General features: G+C 35.8%; 2 protein-coding genes across 3 annotated transcripts; both read right to left on the bottom strand.

Moving 5' to 3' along the window:
* Positions 1–343: 343 nt before the first annotated feature.
* LOC145120358 (Late embryogenesis abundant (LEA) hydroxyproline-rich glycoprotein family) lies at positions 344–1,098 on the bottom strand. The gene has a single exon (XM_079056185.1). The coding sequence runs from the start codon at positions 1,028–1,030 to the stop codon at positions 449–451; it is 582 nt and encodes a 193-aa protein (XP_078912311.1). The 5' UTR covers positions 1,031–1,098; the 3' UTR covers positions 344–448.
* A 1,275-nt stretch (positions 1,099–2,373) lies between these two features.
* On the bottom strand, positions 2,374–5,157 carry LOC145120356 (phosphatidylinositol 4-kinase gamma 2-like). 2 transcript variants are annotated; one of them, XM_079056183.1, is made up of 3 exons: positions 4,851–5,157; positions 3,145–4,532; positions 2,374–2,999 (listed from the first exon to the last, which is right to left on the bottom strand). In XM_079056183.1, exons 2-3 carry the CDS (start codon positions 4,387–4,389, stop codon positions 2,622–2,624), a joined length of 1,623 nt encoding a protein of 540 aa, XP_078912309.1. In that variant the 5' UTR covers positions 4,390–4,532; positions 4,851–5,157; the 3' UTR covers positions 2,374–2,621. The 2 variants fall into 2 exon arrangements, with proteins under 2 accessions (XP_078912309.1, XP_078912308.1); XM_079056182.1 differs by having other exon boundaries at positions 3,145–5,157.
* Positions 5,158–20,707: the final 15,550 nt, after the last annotated feature.

The raw sequence follows: 20,707 nt of genomic DNA, 5'->3' as shown, positions 1-20,707 counted from the left end.
ATGTTAGAAAATAAAATAAAAATAAATGGATAATAAATATGCAGATCTACACATGTCCAACAAAAGTCGCTGAAGTTTAATTAGAAAAGCATGCTTTTCATATATTTTCCACATCATCTTCATTAGAGTTCTTGAGTTCTTTGTCGGTGAGTTTTTCATCTCAATCTTGATACCAAAATTGATAATATTGATTGCCATATTGACAACATTTACCAAATTAAGCCATTTAGAGGCAAAAGTTTAAGGGTTTTTTTTTAAAAAATTTTCAAACTACATGTGCTAAAACAATCTAAGACTAGTCATACAAAGTTACAAACCAAACTACTTGAATTCAAAAACCTAATCATCAAAACCTTTTATACAATTGCGTTGATTTATAAAAAGAAAAATATTACAATTGCAGAGAAAATGAGCTTCAAAATGCATCCAACACACAGTTATTACAAAACTAGCAGCGAAAACCTAAAACAGATCCACCGTTAATGGCGATAACGACTTTACACTCAGCTGTAGCTTCCACATGGTGTGTAAAGAAGTGCAAAACCCTGACCCGACCCGGCATCTCCATTTTAGTTTCTATCTCTAAACTAGGTCCGATTCGTAACCCGTTCATCCCCTCCGGCTGACGGTTAATCACCGACAATAACGGAAAAGACTTGACGGAAAATGTGGCAGCCATGTACTGCGTACGACGGGCTTCAATCTTGCCGGAGGGAACAAACATGAACCCCACCTGGTTTCCGGCGTAGAGGAGTTGTAGAGAGCTGTCGTAGTGTGTGAAAACGCCGCGGTTGGGGTTGTTGACGGCGATGTAGTGGGAGATGGTGAAGGTGACGGTGGTGTTGGTGGTGGAGAAAGATGGAAGTTGGACGGCGGTGACGGCGATAGCGGGGGTTTTGGGCTTGAATAAGGTGAAGAAAATGATGAGGATGATGATTGTTATGAAGATTAAGAAGATGGTGGCTACGATGCATGAAGCTAGATTTGTCCTGCCGGACGGCGGCGGCGATAGCTTTTTCCGGCCTCCCATTTGGGTCAAAGAGGGCTCTGTTTTTCAAAAAAGAGCAATAAAACTTCTACTATTTCGCATGCTTTTACTTTTTATCATGCAATGAGTTGAAATATCTATCTTTAATATAAAGTTTTTACATATACATCAAGAAAATTCTAAAATGAGAAATTAACATATACTATAATTAGTTTTTATCTTCTTATAAAAATTACTATTATTATTGATATGAAATTAGTCAAATTACCCTTCTATCAGCAAAGAATTAACATTTTATTTTAAATTTAATTTTAATCTATAAAATTTTATATATTTTTTATATATCTAATAAAAAACTGAATATATTTAATAAATTATAAATCAGAGCTATAATTGTCTGGCACAAGGGAGCACAACAATTATTACTGACCCCCGGTGGGGCAAAATTGTCAAAAGTTAGAAAAGAGAAAAGAGAGACTGAGAGAGTAAGTGGGGCCAAACGGAGCTCGAACTGCGCGGAGGAGGAAGGTGGAGGTAGCGGTGGTCATCAGTCACACTCGTGGTGGGGTTGGGGAATCTTCCTTTAACCGGATTTAAGTTTTAAAAACCCTTCGATGTTAAATTTAAAAGGAAAAAAATAAAAAATTGTAATAGTTTCATTTTCTATCCATCTAAGATCTATAGAATTTACATAAAACTAGAAAGGTTACCTCCGCTACGCGGGGGCCAGAAGCTTTCAATGTTGTTTCCGAATTGATAAATATGACAGACATACAAAGTGCAAGAATGAAAAGTCCGGGCTTTGTTCCGGACAAAAAATGTAAAAGTTTTGACTGCAAGGACCAAAAGTGTGAAAATGGCTAAAGAATTAAAGGGGTAGGAATTAGCAACTTTTTAGAAAATGGATCAAAGTTGTCAAACCGTTTAAGTTTTGTGGCCAAACTTTAAATATTAAAAGGTTTCAAAAAAATGTAAAAATATTGATTGGAAGGACCAAAAATGTCAAAATGGGTAAAGAATAATGAGCAAAGTTGTCAAAAAACATCCAAATTTAGTATTCCTAACTTCCAACAATAATACAGGGACCAATTCTGCCAAAAAAAATGGAAAGTTGAATGGAACACAAACAAAAGACATGAATAAATTAATTAAAGAAATACAGGGACCTAATATGTAAATCAAGGGGCCAAAGCTGGACAAAATATGCCAACTTTACTATTCCTTTCTTCCACAACTTTAATATATATATATATATATATATATATATATATATATATATATATATATATATATATATATATATATATATCTCTTACATTAACTCGAGATATTTTTTTACTGTTACATTTGGACAAATAAAACCAAATTCAAACATACTCAAATTTACAAGTTTTTTTAACACAACAATTATCATAAGCAACAAAAGCTTTGTTACATAACTACAAAATACAAATCATTCAACTACAAACCCAAATTCAGCAACAAGATCTAAAAAACACCATTGCTGATCATGATCACACTTTTATTCGTATCGCTCCAAACTTCCATCAATCACCTCAACAGAAATTCAAAGCAAATACTTCATAAAAAAAAAAAAAAAAACCCAACAAATTACCCAAATCCTATACGAGCCCTAAACACACACATTCTCAAGCTCAGAATCCATAATCTTAGAGACAGTTTCAAGAAACACAGCCTCACTCATTCCCGTGATCATGAAACCATGGGCTTTTTCAACAATCTTTTCAATCATGGATTCTTTGTTTAATGTTTCTCTACACATGATTTTGCCTATGGTGAAGGGGGAGAGCCCTTTTTTTGCACCTTTTTTTAGAAGCATGGTGGAGATGCGAAAGGTACGTGCACATGCGAGTGAAAGGTCCCACCCATATGAGCTTAAAAGTGCTATGTCTTGCTCTGCATCTAGTGAGTTTATGTAGTCAAGTGATTTTTGTGAGTAGGGTTCACGCGCTTGTGGCCAATAGAGCCAATCAAACGTGCAATCTTCGAACTGTAAAACAAACAACAAATGCAAGTTAGACCGGACAGGACATGACATGACATGACAGAACAGGTTGTACTGCTCTAATGTAGATTAGGACATGACAGGACAGCACAGAACAGATTGTACTGGATTTGCAGATAAAGAGACTTACATTCTCGGGCAAGCAGTATCCATGATCAATAGGAATCAACACAATTCGATCACCTTCGCGGTTCATCAAAATATTTCCCGCATGCCTATCGGCATTTGCGGTTCTCAAATCAAACACCGTGATCTTATGAACCTCCTCCACTGGAAAATCCCTAGGCCCCAAATCCTCACAACTACCACAATTCTTAACAAACATCTGCAAAGATCCAATCTTGATATTCTTTTCACCACCATCATACCCTTGTGGATGATTAAACTCTTCATTCAAACACTTTACCATGATCGTTGGGGGCACACCCGAAAAACCCATCTCCATTTTTGTTGACCGAGGTCCGGTCAACGGATGGTCAAGGATGTAGGCTGCAACTTCCCTCAGTGCACCTTCGCCTACCTTAGTCCCCCTCTTTAGTCCTTCACCATTTGTTGATGGAGGTAGCCCTTGAGGGTTGTTAACAGCCATTGGTTCTTCATCTATGGGTTTGAAAATAGCAACGTATTTTTTCCCTGATGGGTGTTGCATAAAATACGCGCCACCTGTCCCCTCGGATGATCTAATTGGTTTTTTCATTTTTTTTAAACCTTCTGATGCTGAATGTAACATGTCCCATATGACAGGTGGAATTTTCAAATCAGGATTGATGATAACAGGCTGCAAAAGTGATTTGTTTTGAATCTTTTTGTTTCCAAGATCTTTTCTAGGTTGAGATTCTTGAGGCTTCTGAACAACCAAATGAACAACAGCATCTTGATTCTTGCAAATGTCATCAATGAGTCTTTGATCATCAAGCTTTTCGCCATTACACAAGATTTCTTGATCATCAACGTTAACAAATGGAAACCCTTTTGCTTGTTCTGATATCTTTTGTTTCAGATGCCTTATGTTTCTAAACCTTTCAACTTGGAATTTGAATTCTTTTCTGAAAGCGGTTTCTACAGTGATTACAAGAAGGTTAGAGACCCTGAGAATTAAATGAAGGACATCACCACTTGAAACACCGTAGTCTGTAAGAAGAGTGTTGTTTCTTGATAATTCTTTTCCTTCGAAAACTAGCTTCTGTTTCTTCACTAGAAACCCTTTACATGTTTGAATCCTGAGTTTTACTGAAGCAATGGAATCGGATTCCAGAATACACATGGGAATCACAGAATCAGCGACAGTTAGGTATATGACAATGGATTTGTTCCGGTTATGAATGAAACTGGATTCTATGTGAATAGGACTCAAAGCAACATCAACAGCTGACATTGTAGCAATTCGATCACACAAAGTGTTAAACTTTTGGCTTCTTCTTCTTCTTCCTCTTCACTATCTTCTTTTGTTACAACAATATTCGTCACATCTCAATCAAATAGAACATGTATTACACTTACAACAACAACAAACGAACCCTAAAGAATCAAAAGGTTTCAACAAACAAAAGTAATTACTTTGTTCAGAAACAGAAACAAAAGAAAAGAACCAAAACCCTAATGCCCTTTCAACAGAAGGACCCCCAAAAGAGCCTCGTATCAAAGGGCATTTTACTCGATTAACTCCAAAAGACGATTCAGCTGTGAGAATTTAAATAAGATCAACAATATCTCTTGTAATAGAAATCAAGTGGTAAAAATCGAAGAGATCGGCGACACAAAGGGGGACAATCAAGAAATGGAGCGTGTTTCTAAAAGATGAAATTTTTTTTTTAAACAATTTTCGTGGATTCTTACCTGGTTGGGAAGAACCAAAGGTCAATTTGAAGAAAGTGATGAGCTTATATCGATGACGATGATGATGATGATGAATTGAGACGTGATCTGTTGATGAAGTGGTTACCAAAAATAGAAATGCATCGGAGGTGAGGTGGTGTGACTTGGTTTTAGGGTTCAAATGATTGTGCGAGAGTTTCGTCGGATTTATGATTCCGGGGAAAATGTCGATCGGTGGTGAAGTGAGAGAGCGAAAGTATAGCCGTTGAGTTTGGTTTTTGTCTTGACCTGAAACATCATCAACAATGATGCTTTGTATTATCAACTATCAACGGCACTTTCGAGCGTCTTGCTTTCAATTTTTGCTTTTCTTTTTAGGGTTATTTTCATAAAAGACCCTATATTTTGATTTTTTTTCTTTTTAGACCTAAAACTTTTTTCTTTTCCGAAAAAGACCTAACTTTTAGCTTTGACTTGTTATTTTAGACCCTAACAAGTAAATTAAGTATTTTTATTTCATAAAAGACCCTATATTTTATACTTTTTTCCAATCTAGACCTAAAATGTTTTTTATTTCAAGACTAATTGTATAAAAACATGATTATATCCTTTTAGTTTAAAAATAGACATCGATTTAAACAATGTAATTATTATGCCTACATTTATTTATGATTGGAAAATTCTTTTTCCACGTATATTTATAAAAAAAAAGACCCTATATTTTGTTACTTTTTTCCATTTTAGACCTAAAATGTTTTTTTTTCAAAATAAACTCAACTTTAAAATTGGTTATAATCTTCAAGACCAAATATATAAGGTACTTCTTGACTATACTGAAAAAGAAAGTATACATGTATACACAAAAAAATGTTATCTGATCTATTATCTTTTGAGCGAATATAACCTAGAAGAATTACAAAATTTTATTTTTTTCTAAAAGATATAATTAAACTTTATCTTGGATATATATATATATATTATATCATTAAACTTGATATATTGTTTATAAAAAATGTTATTATTACCGCTAATAAAAAGTTCGATGTTAATTTGATGTTTTTTGGTAACATAGACAATACATGGCTAAGATGAATCTTTTAGCATAATAACAACTTTTTTATTTGTAGAAAAAAACAATATACCATGTAATTTAATAAACTGTATACAAAATAAGATTTTGCAATTTTAAACAAAACTTGAATTTGATATATCTAAACAAAACTATTATGAATGTTTAGGATTAATATTTTTATGTATGTATTTGATATAGTTATACCATATTATTCAATAACGGGCTAATGCTACAAAATATTCTATGGCTTTGGTTTAGGAGTATGATAGTTAGTTCGTTTGTTAACTGTTCCAAAAAAATTGATTAAAAAATTCAACCAAAAAAATAATATAGAAAAGTGAGAGAGGGAAATATGTCCAAACTCACGAAATAAGTATAATAGACAAACTAAAAAAAAATATTTTGTATACAGTTTTGTTAAATTACCTGGTATGTTTATTTCCTACAAATAAAAAAAAATGTTATTATGCTAAAAGATTCTTCCTAGCCATGTATTATCCATGTTACAAAAAAATATCAAATTAACATCGAACTTTTTATTAGCAGTAATAATAACATTTTTTATAAATAATATATCAAGTTTAATGATATAATATATATCCAAGATATATCTTTTAGACAAAAATAAAATTTTGCAATTCTTCTAGGTTATATTCGTTCAAAAGATAATAGATCAGATAATATTTTTTAGTGTATACATGTGTACTTTCTTTTTCGGCGTAATAAAAAAGTACCTTATATATTTGGTCTTGAAGATTATAACCAATTTTAAAGTTGAGTTTATTTTGAAAAAAAAAACATTTTAGGTCTAAAACGGAAAAAACTACAAAATATAGGGTCTTTTTTTTATAAATATACATGGACAAAGAATTTTACAATCATAAATAAATGTAGGCATAATAACTATATTGTTTAAATCGATGTATATTTTTAAACTAAAGGATATAATCACGTTTTTTATACAACTAGTCTTGAAATAAAAAACATTTTAGGTCTAAACTGGAAAAAAGTACAAAATGTTGGGTCTTTTATGAAATAAAAATACTTAATTTACCTATTAGGGTCTAAAGTAACAAGTAAAAGGTAAAAGTTTGGTCTTTTTCGGAAAAGAAAAAACTTTTAGGTCTAAAAAGAAAAAAAATCAAAATATAAGGTCTTTTATGGAAATAACCCTTCTTTTTATTAGAGTATATAATAATAATAATAATAAAATAAACATATTATTTATCCATTTTTTAATGAACATACTTTTAGGAGTACAACTTTTATGAAACATAGTTTTAGAAATATTGTTTTTGAATTTATATTATAAACATATAATAAAAAAGCGACCGATTATTTAATATGAAACTTGGTTTGTGATAAATATTTTTTATTTAATTATAAACATAAAAGTTTGAAAATTTATTTTGAAAATATAGTTTCTTAAAATAAAATTTTATAAACACTCTGTTCCCGAGTTCAACTTAACGAGAGAAAAAAAAAGAAAATAAGTGAAAAAGGGAAGAAAGTAAAAAAAAAAAAAATGTGCTCTTGAGTTTCATTAAAGAAATGAAGTACAAGAATATAGAAAAAATCATTTTTCCTCCTGACTTTCCTTTGATTTGAAAGAATTCAAGAGAAAAAATAAAATATTAATTTTCCTTTCATTTATCTCCGACTCAGGAACACAAAATACATTTTTTTTCCTTTCATTTCTCTTCTTGTATCTCCTTACTTTCTTTTTTTTTCTTTGCTAAAACTCGGGAACTAAGCCTAAACGATATGTTTGTTTCATGGTTTTTTGGAAAGGACCGAGGGGTCTTCGAGAGTTTCTTGACCCAAAAAAAAAAAAAAAAACTTTGCGACCAATTTCTTTGAGTTAGTTCTTTTTTTCGTGCGTTAGATTCGAGAGCGTATGAGCTACCGCTTCTAGAATGATTGTTTATCCTTCATTTTTTAGAGTGTCTCGTTATTCAAAAAAAAGTTTATATAATCGGAAAAATGGTTACGGTTGCGGAAACCAGAGAAAATGGGGAACAATAATCAAAGTAGAGACGCACCTAGTATTACAACTAGAGGGGGAGATGCAAAGCTCCGTAGACAGCTTTGCTTCCTCGTTGCTTCTTTCTAGTAACGTTGGCGAACCAGGGAGCCTACATGGAAGATTAGGGCAATGAGAAGTTTGATGTTTGTGCCAGAGGAGGGTGGTGAGAACCCATCCATGAATAGACTTTTTCGCTAAGAAACTCTATAATGGGCAGACTATTCCAATAATTATTTTTTTTCTACGTACATAATTTACTTAAAAAAAATATAATGTAAATATATAATACACAAAAAAGTTACTTAAGACATATCACAAAACATTTTAAATATTTATGAATCGGTTATTGATTAACAAACCATATTTCATTTTCACATGTGTAACATCCCAAAAATATCGAGTAAAATATTCATTTTAAATAAGACAAAACCATTCATTCATTATCCCAACAGATAATCACAGTAAAAGTATTCTCAAAACATCAGACTAAAATAATAAACAATCATTGCAGAATAAATCTTCAGGGGATGCAGTGTGATCAAGTCGGGTTATTCCTTTTGAAACTGGAAGTACTTGAAATGTTTAAACCACAAAACCGTAAGCACAAAGCTTAGTGAGTTCCCCAAAATACCACATGTCATACTAATCATTGGGCCCAACCCTGAGGTATATTCCAACCCAACATACAATTAGGCCTAGCCATCTGGTATATTCCAACCCAACATACAATCATGGACCCAACCCTAGGGTTTTTTTCAACCTGAACATGCAATAATGGGCCCAAACCTACGGTTTATTTCAACCCAAACATACAATAATGGGCCCAATCCTTGGGTGTATTTCAACCCAATCATACATGCAAGAGTCACACAGACAGCTAGCATTCTACATAACACAACCTAGTGGGTCGGCATTGGTGCCTTCGACCACAAGTACAGTGAGAAGACTTACCTAAACTACTCAACAGCTACCCCAACAATAGGACAACCAATCCAAGCTACCTAAAGGCAAACCGAGACCAATTCTTAGTCAAATACTCAATTCTACCCAAGTTTGACCAAAAGTTAAAATGGTCAAAAAGTTAACGGTCAAAGTCCACAAGGTCAACAATCAAAATCAATGTCAACGTCACGTCATGACCATTCCTTGGTCACGTCGTGAGGATGCAAGGACAAAACAATCGTGATTCTGGGCACCGTCACGTCGTGACTTCTGGTCAGAAAGTCAAATCTGATCTCTTCAGACCAAGGCCCATAACATCAAATCTAGATCCTAAATAGCTTTATAATGGATAAAGTTTTCAACTTTATCCATTAGGATGGTCCAAACAACCAAGATATAGTCTTTAAGTCTCAAAAGGGGGAAGAATGCATATTTCTCAACTTAATCCATTAAGTTCAAGTCTCCAACCTTCATATTTGAATCAACATGATGTTTAGATGGATAAAGTTTCCAACTTTATCCATAATAATGTCTCAAACTTTAAAGATCTAAACTTTAATACACAAAAATGACATAAATAACCAAGATAACTTGCATGACTAAAAGGGAAGACAAAAGATCATAACTTTCCTAGTCCATGAGGACCAAGAAGCATCCCAAACTAATCAAAAGATGTTGGAGTCTAGATCTGAAATATACATTGTTCTTGGGACCTTGGAGAGTAATAAAGTTGCAAACTTTATTCCCAACTCTCACTCAAAACTCATTAAAATGGACCAAAACACCAAATACACTTAGATCCAAGATGAAATGCAATAAAGCTTGAAACTTTATAACTTATAAAGGTCTAGAAAGGTAGATGAAAGTTGAGATCTTCAATTGCCAAGCTTCAAGGATCAATCTTGCATGAAAACATTGCTTCAAAACCACCAAAAACTCCAAAAATGGATGTTAGAGGAGAAGGGAGGCTCAAATCTTGAAAATTAATGGTAGGGTTCTCCCAAGGTGTAACATCCATAAAATTCACGGAAAATTTAAACTTTTTAAAACACCCATAAATCATCATTGTTTACAAATAGTTTCCAAAACAAGTTCAATATCAGAGTATTCCCAAAATCATAAAAACAAAGCTCGAGGAGGTGCACGATCACGCCTTCGCCTTCCCGCAATACTTTGAGGTACCTGAAACATAATCCAAAACTATAAGCCCAAAGCTTAGTGAGTTACCCTAAAATACCAATACACAAGTAAATAACATACATATAATTGTTGAGTTTTTGAGCATTCTAACACTCCTATGGTGTACATGCAACCCTATAAACCTTGGATCTATGTTTTCTCTATTATACATGCAAATATTAACTATTCCAAGGTTTCATCCTAACTAGCATATTATGAAGCACCTATGCTACAAAGTTCTAGTTAGATGACATACCTTTTGATGTAGCTTGATGTCTTCAAGCTTTAAGAGCTTAGCCCCAATAGTGTGGAAGCCTCAAATGGAATCACAAATCACCAACACACCTTGGAAGAACTTGAGAGAATATGTATGCACACTAAAATCAGCCTACTCTTATTTTCACACACTTGTTCCAATTTTGTGAGCCAAGGACCCCTTTATATATTATGGAGGATTAGGGTTACATCCATGTAAACCCTAATACCCATGACCTTTCATTTACATAGGATCCATGGGTTAAAAGCTCCATGGACCATCCATGAAAGCTTAGCCCAACCTAAATGAACTTGGCCCATTCCATATATATAAGAGTCCATATTTAATTAGTTCTTTTTGATCACTTAATTAATTCTAAATTAATTCTTGATCAATACTAATTAAATAATATGATTCCATATTAATATATTAGAACTTATAATATATTAATATAAATCATAAATATACTATTCTCAAAAGACTATCCATATAAATTGTGTCGGTGAAGTGCAACCCAAATGGACCATACCGGGTCGGGTCAAGTACATACCAAATATAGTTATGGACTTAGACATTAATCCAACAGTCTCCCACTTGGATAAGTCTAAAACTATTATTGAGTATGACTTCAAAACCTAACTGGCAATCGTAGCTCTTAAAGCCGCTGTCGAACTCTGACCTTGTCAATGACTTGTCCATTAGATAAGGGATCATATATTTCTCCATTCTAGATATCATATGGACTGAGACATGGATTATAATCATTCTCTCTGTCCATTTGTTGTTTCCCGATTTTCGATTTATGATGACTGACTGATTGAACAAATCAAATCAGTCCTGGCTTGGCCAAGCACTCACATGTGTCATCGCTAAATCATCGAGGGGCCCACAGATATCGCTTTTATCCCGAAGGTAAAAGGAATGGATAAACTTCGACTCATATGGCTTGTTCTACTACTTGTTGAATCATACACAAAGGCACGTTTTATAACATCGAGTTACCAAATGCGTTTTCGTGCAATCAATGTATAACCAACTCATAGTAACAACTCATATCTCTAGGTTTGAAGAATATAAGATATTATCGTCTCATGATCACTCGTGATAAAATCCATGAAGTGATTCAAATGAGCGCGGGTTGAATCCAATACTCAGAACTTATGAGCACTCATGAGTGTTGTAGCACCACTTTGTCCACAAACTTGGACCTCTACAAACCAACCCATAACAGTCTTGATTCATATCTACTTCCAACATATGACCGACTGTGGATGGTTTGAATAACTTAATCATTCAGGAAGAGCGACTTAGTTATTCTGGAAGTCAAAACATGCAAAGTGAAACACAAGAATAAATGAATCAAATATGGTATCAAACCCTATGAATATAAATAAACACTTTTATTTATCACCATACTGATTACTCATTATTCATTGTTTCGGTTTTATCAACTTTATACTTGAATTAAAAACACTAGTTGTCCCATGCTCCAAGCATGTACACTATGTTTTTCTTAAACAATAGCTTTGCCATACACCAAGTATGCACTCTATGTTTGTCTATGATCCTTACTTTGTGAAATAAACCAATTGAACATAATTTCAATGATTCTAATTTCACACTCCCAAATCCTTATCGAAAAATGTGAGAATTTCAAATTCCTATCATTTATCGAAATCTGTTTAGATTTTAAACTTATATGCACTGACCCTCCTGTAATGAATATGTACAAATTCACAAAGACTTGTCAACAGTCATTATAAGGTATTCCAATGGAGATCAACTCCATGGAAACTAAGTCTCATATTCAAAGTACATTGCTTTGGACATGCTTCTTGCATTAAGTTTTCTAATCTTACACAGATAACTTCCACCTATGGAGACAACTCCATATTCTCATTTTGACTATCACTTCTGAATAAGAGATGCCTCTTTTCAGAATATGTCAATATGGTCCTTCCAAAATTAGCACTATACTTCCAACTGTCCCTGAGCAACCAATCTTTGGTAAACCTCAGATTGTCCTCGACAATTGCTTAATCATTTTAGTCATATCCAATTCTAGACCTTTTCCCTTCTTAATGCCTCTGGGCATTTGGAAAAATTTAGAAATGACAAATATTATAGCACATGCAATCGATCCTGTACCCAAAGCAAATGGTACACGATTCATGATGTCTCACATAAAGACATGATTCTAGACCAGTCTTTTGCTACAATATTTTTATTTGCCATGTTTTCAAAATTTGACTATGAAGAGGGATGTCGTAATCATAATCGAATTTTGAGAACGCAATATATAGAATTTCCTTAAGTTGAACCAATCCAACATGAAATTCATATATATATATTCTTGACTAAAGATGATTAAGGTCTCAATTTAAGCCTTTAGAACTGAAATGAAGTATATCCTCTCCCTTAATTATAGCAAAACAACTTTTTCAATCCCTGCAGCCTCACGAATTGAAACTTTTGTTTTCTATAATTAACATTGCTAACTTGCAACACTAACAATAATTATCATGCTCCCACTAACATGATGATTATTAGCATAACACTTATGCTCCCACTAGCTTTGACATGTACTCAGAAATCAGCTGGACTTCTAGAAATCAATACTTTATTGACTTTCTTACCAAAGTTCAGATTTCTGATACGAGATGCTTTGATAAAACTTTATCAAAATCATACACCTTTCCTTAGATAGCATGCACGTGTGTCTAAACAATTTCAGAACTATGAAAAGGGATGCTGTAATCATAGTCTCAATTGTTTAGACCTTTTGCCATCTGCTTCAAATCTACTTGGTGGAAGTGTTTCCTCACCATCATTTTCATGAATCGGAGAGAAACCTTATGACCCTTAGATTTTATGGTGTATGTGTTCTTATCCATGTGAATCGTCAAAACCATAGTCATAAGACAAGGATAATGACAAATCCAAACTCATATGGACTGAACTTATGCAATCTTAACTTCTTGCCACCTGGCAGTACAGGGCCTGCCATTGCTTCCAAGTTGTTCTGCAACCAATTGAGAACTTTCAGAACTCTTATGCAAAGCCAACTTTAACTGGAATGGGCACAAAATATGTCAACACGATAGGTTATAAACCTCAAGTCGTGTGCTAGTGAAGAACCTCAGGTTTTATTCTTGATTAGTTCTTGAAATTCTTTTTAGGATCTTTAAGACTCCCACTATCCTCTTGACATATAAGACTATCTTGCCAAATATTCAAGAGATAGTGCGGATTCTTTATCAAGACAAACACTTCACACAATTGGCCTTAGTTGGTCTTTGTTTTATCCAAAACATCACAACTTACCAATTTCAAATGTACAAGAGTAAGACACTTTTACTCTTACATTTGACAAGTGTTTTAAACCTTTCTTTAAGATATGTCACTCAAGTTACAATCTTGGAGTATGACTCTAAGAATTGTTTTGGAACGAAGTCTGACTCATCTTCCTGATCTAACCATTTCAACAATTCATAACTCCTCTTCTTAGTCATAAGAATGCACTAAGATGACTTTTAGAGGACTAATTGTGATATGATTTCTAAATCATTAAGATGATCACAAACATGATACTAAAGTACTCTCCCATCTTTTCAGATTTGAGAAACTTTTATCTTTCTGCCTAAGAATGTGTACATGACCAGTGCACAAGAATGTGTACTCGATCCCTTTAGTCATTCACTTGACTCACACATCCATGTGAACAAGTAATTAGTCTTGATTTTCCAATGCTTGAAAGTTCTCATTCATCATACTATTCAACTTGCATGATTCCAAGTTTCGGTCCAATTGAAACTTGGGGGATGAGGAACTTTCCTGATTTGGTAAATTTAGACACTACTACAAATAAAAGAATCAAATCCATTTTCCAATATTGCTGTCAGTGGAATCATATAAGCAACAATTTTCCACAAATGCCATTGTAAGGATACTTCAAATAAATAAAATTAAACAATTTTCTTTTATTTTAAAACTTTGCGGAAAAACTTATCCTTACAATCCACATGGAAAATTGTTGTTATCTATTCCTTAGCAATATATCATAACTTCTTAAGCAACTGCTCAAAATTCTGATGCGATCGAAATCCACCTTCGCGATCAGAATCAGCATATACTTCCTTTAAGATTTCTCTCTATTCTTTGATTCTTAAAACATCAACATGTGACCCAATCACATCATGTAATGAGGATCTCAGAATAGAACTTAACAGAGTTAGATAATGGGCTCTATCTGATGTAGAGTCAAACTTATTGACTTTAGCATCCTTAGGTAAATTTGGCAGCTTTGCAATCAACGCCCCTTCCTTTGGCAAAATAAACATATGGACCCTTTGGTAATGGGACTATCTCAGACTTAGCCTTTCTCTTTACCATTTGGTCAACCGGGTTGACTATGGCCAATCCCTTTCCATTGGGAAGAGAATGCTTTTTCTGGATTTCCAGTGTCACCATTGTCACTGTCCATAAAGTTTTTGGGAAGTTGATCTTCTAATCAAATTTGCTTTACTATCGTTCCCAATCATTGCTGATTCAGCAGCACCAAGCAAATAGATATGATCATTAAGGTTCATGTCATAGTCTGTTTCATAGTAGTTCCAAAGGAACTCACTATGTGACTTAGAAAGTGATTGAACATCCAACTTTCTCAAGACTTTGACACCCAACTCTCCCGGCTTGTCAATATGTGACTTCATCTCTAAGATGTGATCACACATAGACCTTGCTTGCCCTTAGGACTTGAGTGACCTTGAACTTGTGGGTTAGGGAGAATAATTGGAGGAGGTGGAGGAAGAGAAGTATGACTTCCATGAGCCAAACTCGGGAAGTCATATTCATTAGGAAAGCTTGGTTTGGGAAGATCATTGTTGTCTAAACCAGACATCAACAATGGGAGAAATTCACGTAAAGTTGATTTAAGTCCTTAATATAACACCCAATATGATATATTAAGGCTAGGACCCAACAAACTATTTTATAACTTGGAAGAGGGATGCCGTAATCCAAGCTATAAAATATTTGAAGGTAGGTGAATGACGATTCACCAATTTCCACCAAGATAAACGAAATGTATTATTAGGTTTTAATTGGTTTTGAAACTCCTAGATTCTTTTGAGATTCATTGAACTTTTCAATGGCATGTTTCAATCTCGAGTGTGCCCTTCAGGTTTTGTGACTGGGATGCCGAGGATCACAAAACAAGGTGTGAAGTAACCATGCAAATATACGTGGTACCCTTAATATTTACCCCTCAATCGATGTGCCGGTTAACCACACACGCTCCAACGATACTATGATAAACATTAAGTTACCCTTTTCCTACCTTGTTAAGTCCAGGTTAGTGTGCCGGTTAACCACACACGCTCCACTAACAGCTTAAACAAAGTGCAAAGTGTAATTTCATGGATTAGCACCTTATTCACATTTTCCTAAGTAACTAAGATTGAGAATTTATAAGTGTTTAGTTACTTAGTATTTATCATTATACTTATAATGAAGGGAGAATTATAGTCCTTGTCCTACCTGTTCGGCTAACGACCCTCCACCGGTCAAGGAAGCGGTGAGTGAGAGTGGACGCCCATTAAACTGCCATTTTATAGGCAGTAACCTTATACCCCCCTTATAGACCGGCTTCGTGAATGAGGTCTACTAATGGTAAGACGACTTGCTCTTATACATATAATATATTAAACTTTTAATATTATAATAGTATAAGGGTGTATTTTAGACATTTAAAATACTTGGTGGATTAATCTATTAATTAAACTAGACTTTTAATTTAATTAAACTCAAACCATATATTTATGGATTAATAATACTCTTTTAATTAAACGCTTTAATTAACTATTAATAAAGTCCATAAGAGTTAATTTGAACTATTCAACAAAACATCATAATTCCAATTATTAAACTCAAAATTAAAACCATTTAATTAATTGTTTAAGTTATGAACCCAAGAGTTTTAGAATTCAATTTTTTTTTCATAAAAAACTTTTCTCAAATTCCAAAACTTGAGGGCAAGTTTTGTAATTCTTGAAAACCTTTGGATTCCATAACTTATGGAATTAATGGTGTTTTATGATGAAACTTTCCATGTTCCATAACTTAAGAACAAGTTATGGAAATCTTTAAAACATTAACACCAAATTTTGTAACTCCATAAAAACTTTGAATCAATTTTTTTAACACTCCTATGGTGTACATGCAACCTTATAAACCTTGGATCTATGTTTTTTCTATTATACATGCAAATATTAACTATTCCAAGGTTTCATCCTAACTAGCATATTATGAAGCACCTATACTACAAAGTTCTAGTTAGATGACATACCTTTTGATGTAGCTTGATGTCTTCAAGCTTTAAGAGCTTAGCCCCAATAGTGTGGAAGCCTCAAATGGAATCACAAATCACCAAAACACATTGGAAGAACTTGAGAGAATATGTATGCACACTAAAATCGGCCCACTCTTATTTTCACACACTTGTTCCAATTTTGTGAGCCAAGGACCCCTTTATATATTATGGAGGATTAGGGTTACATCCATGTAAACCCTAATACCCATGACCTTTCATTTACATAGGATCCATGGGTTAAAAGCTCCATGGACCATCCATGAAAGCTTAGCCCAACCTAAATGAACTTGGCCCATTCCATATATATAAGAGTCCATATTTAATTAGTTCTTTTTGATCACTTAATTAATTCTAAATTAATTCTTGATCAATACTAATTAAATAATATGATTCCATATTAATATATTAGAACTTATAATATATTAATATAAATCATAAATATACTATTCTCAAAAGACTATCCATATAAATTGTGCCGGTGAAGTGCAACCCAAATGGACCATGCCAGGTCGGGTCAAGTACATACCAAATATAGTTATGGACTTAGACATTAATCCAACAATAATAACAGCATGCAATGGGTCCACAGCTAACAGACTGGATTACCCCTGAGCCTACATCATAAGTTTGGCTTGCCCCGTGGTCCCACAGCTTATGTCTGGCTTGTTCCCCGGCCTGATCAGTCCTCGGACTGAATACCACTAAGCCCTCAGTACGAGTCTGGCATACCCTTCTCGGCCCTCAGCTCATATCTGGAATGCTCATGAGCCCTTAGTATAAGTCTGGCATGCCCTCCCCGGCCCTCAACTCATATCTGGTTTGCTCCAGGGTTTGTTGGCTACAGCACGGAGCAGTACAACCTCAACCCAACCCACACAATATGTCGACATATAGCAGATAACATCATAAACAGATAAACAGACAGTATCACAGGTAGTCCTACAGATCTACCAAACTAGCATATCAAGACTAGCATGCATATCTATTCAATACTCAACATATCAACAATATCAAATTATCAACCAATAAGCCGACCTTGGTGCCTTCGACCCGAAAGTATAGTGAGGAAAACTTACCTCACAAACTGAACAGAACTGATAAGGCCCGACTCTGAATCTCAGCTCTCAACTCAAATGCTTACAACCACCAAGTGACCATTTCCATCAAAATCCCAACAATACCCAAAATACCCTCAATAGCCAAACATGGTCAAACTTAGTCAAACTCAAAGTCAACTGGTCAAAGTCCATAAACCCACTGAGTCAACCCAGCCGAGTCAACCTAACCGAGTTAACTCGAAAATGGTTAATCCATACGAGTACGCGGGGCGTACTCCGGAGGTACGCGCAGCGTACACAAGGCTTCGCAGAAACCACCATCAGGGTGGCTGACCGGGTACGCAGGGCGTACACCAGTCTACGCGGGGCGTACCCTTGTATATTCAATTCCTTCATTAAGTGCTTAATGGCTTTAGCACTTGAGCTCACACTTCAGATCCAAGGTCTAGAGGCATACTAGGGTCATAAAGTTCCCAACTTTATGACTTTTCACGTCCAAAAAGTCCTTAATGCAAGGTCTTAATCCATTAAGACCTTCTACAAGAAGCATAGAGCCAAACTAGCTAAAGGGACCTCATTTTTATGGCTTAGAACCCTTCCTAGGGTCTGAAAGGACAACACAAAATGTCCAAAACCAAACATGCATTGAAATGGGACTTTTGAGACAAAAAGAACATCATAAAGCTACCAAAATGAGATCCAATCAAACAAAACATCAAGGTGGGAACTTTTTACCTTCTGGAGCTTCCCAAGAAGGTGATGATCCAAGATCCACAAGATTGCTTCAACTTCTAAGCTCCTTGATGCAACTCCTTCTTCCTTAAGCACACAAAGAACACACTTTTAGCTCAAAACACTCTCTTATGGGGTTAGGGTTTTCCACAAACGAATCAAGGGCTTGGAGGCTGAAAAGATGAGGGTAAATGATCCATAAAGGTGCTTAAATACCCCACAACCCTAAAAATTAGAGTTTCACTCGGACATAAGTACGCCCAACATACATATGTGTACGCCCAGCGTACCAGGGCGCGCCCTAGTACGCTTAGCTTACTCACATGTACGCTTAGCGTACACCACCTGCCCCAAAATTACCATTTCTCCACTAGGGCTTCTTAGGGCTACTTCCTTCCAATCCAAGGACCAAAATGACATAATTTAAAACCAACGGATGAATTTGAGATTACCTGAAAACTAGGGTGTTACAACTCTCCCCCACTTGAACTAAACTTCGTCCTTGAAGTTTGTTGTCGCGAAAAAATCTGGATAATGCTCCCGCATCTCAACCTCCGGCTCCCAGGTCCACTTGGAGCCCCTCCGATGTAGCCATCATACCTTTACGAAAGGTACTTCCTTGGTACGCAGAACCTTTACCTTCTTTTCCAGGATAGCTACTGGCCTCTCAACATAGTTCGGGCGCTCATCAACATGAATATCATCCAGGGAAACCACTGCATCCTCATCCAATACGCACTTTCACAGCTGCGAAACATGGAAAGTGATGTGAATATGACTGAGCTCCTTATGAAGATCTAATCTGTAAGCAACCTTGCCAACCCTAGAAATAACCCGAAATGGCCCAATATATCGGGGAACCAATTTCCCCCTCTTCCTGAAGCGAATCACACATTTCCAAGGTGAGACTTTCAATAACACCATGCCGCCGACCTGAAACTCCAACTCGAATCGACGCCGGTCGGCATAACTCTTCTGCCGACTCTGAGCAATCTGTAATCTCTTCCTGATCTGCTGAATCATCTCCGTAGTCTGAAGGACCACCTCGGTCCCCCCATAACCATGTTACCAACCTCACCCCAGCAAACCGGGGTACAACATCTCCGCCTATACAAGAGCTCAAAAGGCGGAGCACCAATGCTGGAGTGATAACTGTTGTTGTAGGAGAACTCTGCAAGAGGGAGGTAGGAGTCTTAGCTCCCAACAAGATCGATGACACAGGCCTACAACATTTCCTTGAGGGTCTATATCGTCCGCTCACTCTGACCGTCGGTCTGCGGATGATAAGTTGTGCTGAAATGCAACCTCGTGCCCAGTTCCTCATGGAACTTCTGCCAATAACGGGAGGTGAACCGAACATCATGGTCTGAAACAATGGAGACCAGAACCCCGTGGCGAGCAACGATCTCGCGAATATACACATCGGCCAACTTCTCGGCCGAAGAACTCTCCCGAATCGCCAGGAAGTTGGCACTCTTGGTCAATCGATCTACGATGACCCAAATAACATCGAAACCCTTTTGTCGTCTTCAGAAACTTGGTGATGAAATCCATCGAAATCTGCTCCCATTTAAACATAGGAACCTCCAGAGGCTGCAGCTTGCCATGCGACCTCTAATGCTCAGCCTTGACCATCCTGCAGGTCATGCACCTCTCCACGTTCCAGGCGATCTCCCTCTTCATACACGGCCACCAATAGCTCAATCTCATATCTTGATACATCTTGGTGGCCCCCGGATCGATTGAAAAATAAGACTTATGAGCCTCCTCAACCACAATATGTCTGACCCCACCAGACATAGGAACCCATACCCGACCACAACGGGTTAAAAATCCACGACTATCCAGAACAAATCTGGCGGTCTCACCCCTGATCCTCTCTATCTTCCAGTTATCTTCCCGAACACCCTCGACCTGAGCCTCTCTAATCAATACCAAAAGCGGAGAATCCACTAATATCCTCATACACGATACCCATCTGAAGACCCATCCGACTTGTGGCTCAAAGCATCCGCCACCACATTCGCTTTAACCAAATGGTAAAGGATCTCACAGTCATAATCCTTGACTACGTCCAGCCACCTATGCTACCTCATGTTCACGTTCGGCTGATCCATGATATGTCTTAAACTCTCGTGGTCCGTGTAGATAGTACAATAGACCCCATAAAGATAATGCCTCCAAATCTTGAGGGAAAAAACCATTGTCCCCAACTCCAGATCATGCGTGGGATACCTCGTCTC

Source organism: Lactuca virosa, chromosome 6 (genome assembly GCF_052849685.1).
Source record: "Lactuca virosa cultivar CGN04683 chromosome 6, Lactuca_virosa_CGN04683_v6, whole genome shotgun sequence".
In the NCBI taxonomy this organism is placed as follows: Eukaryota; Viridiplantae; Streptophyta; class Magnoliopsida; order Asterales; family Asteraceae; genus Lactuca; species Lactuca virosa.
This window is presented reverse-complemented; position numbering and strand designations above follow the sequence as displayed.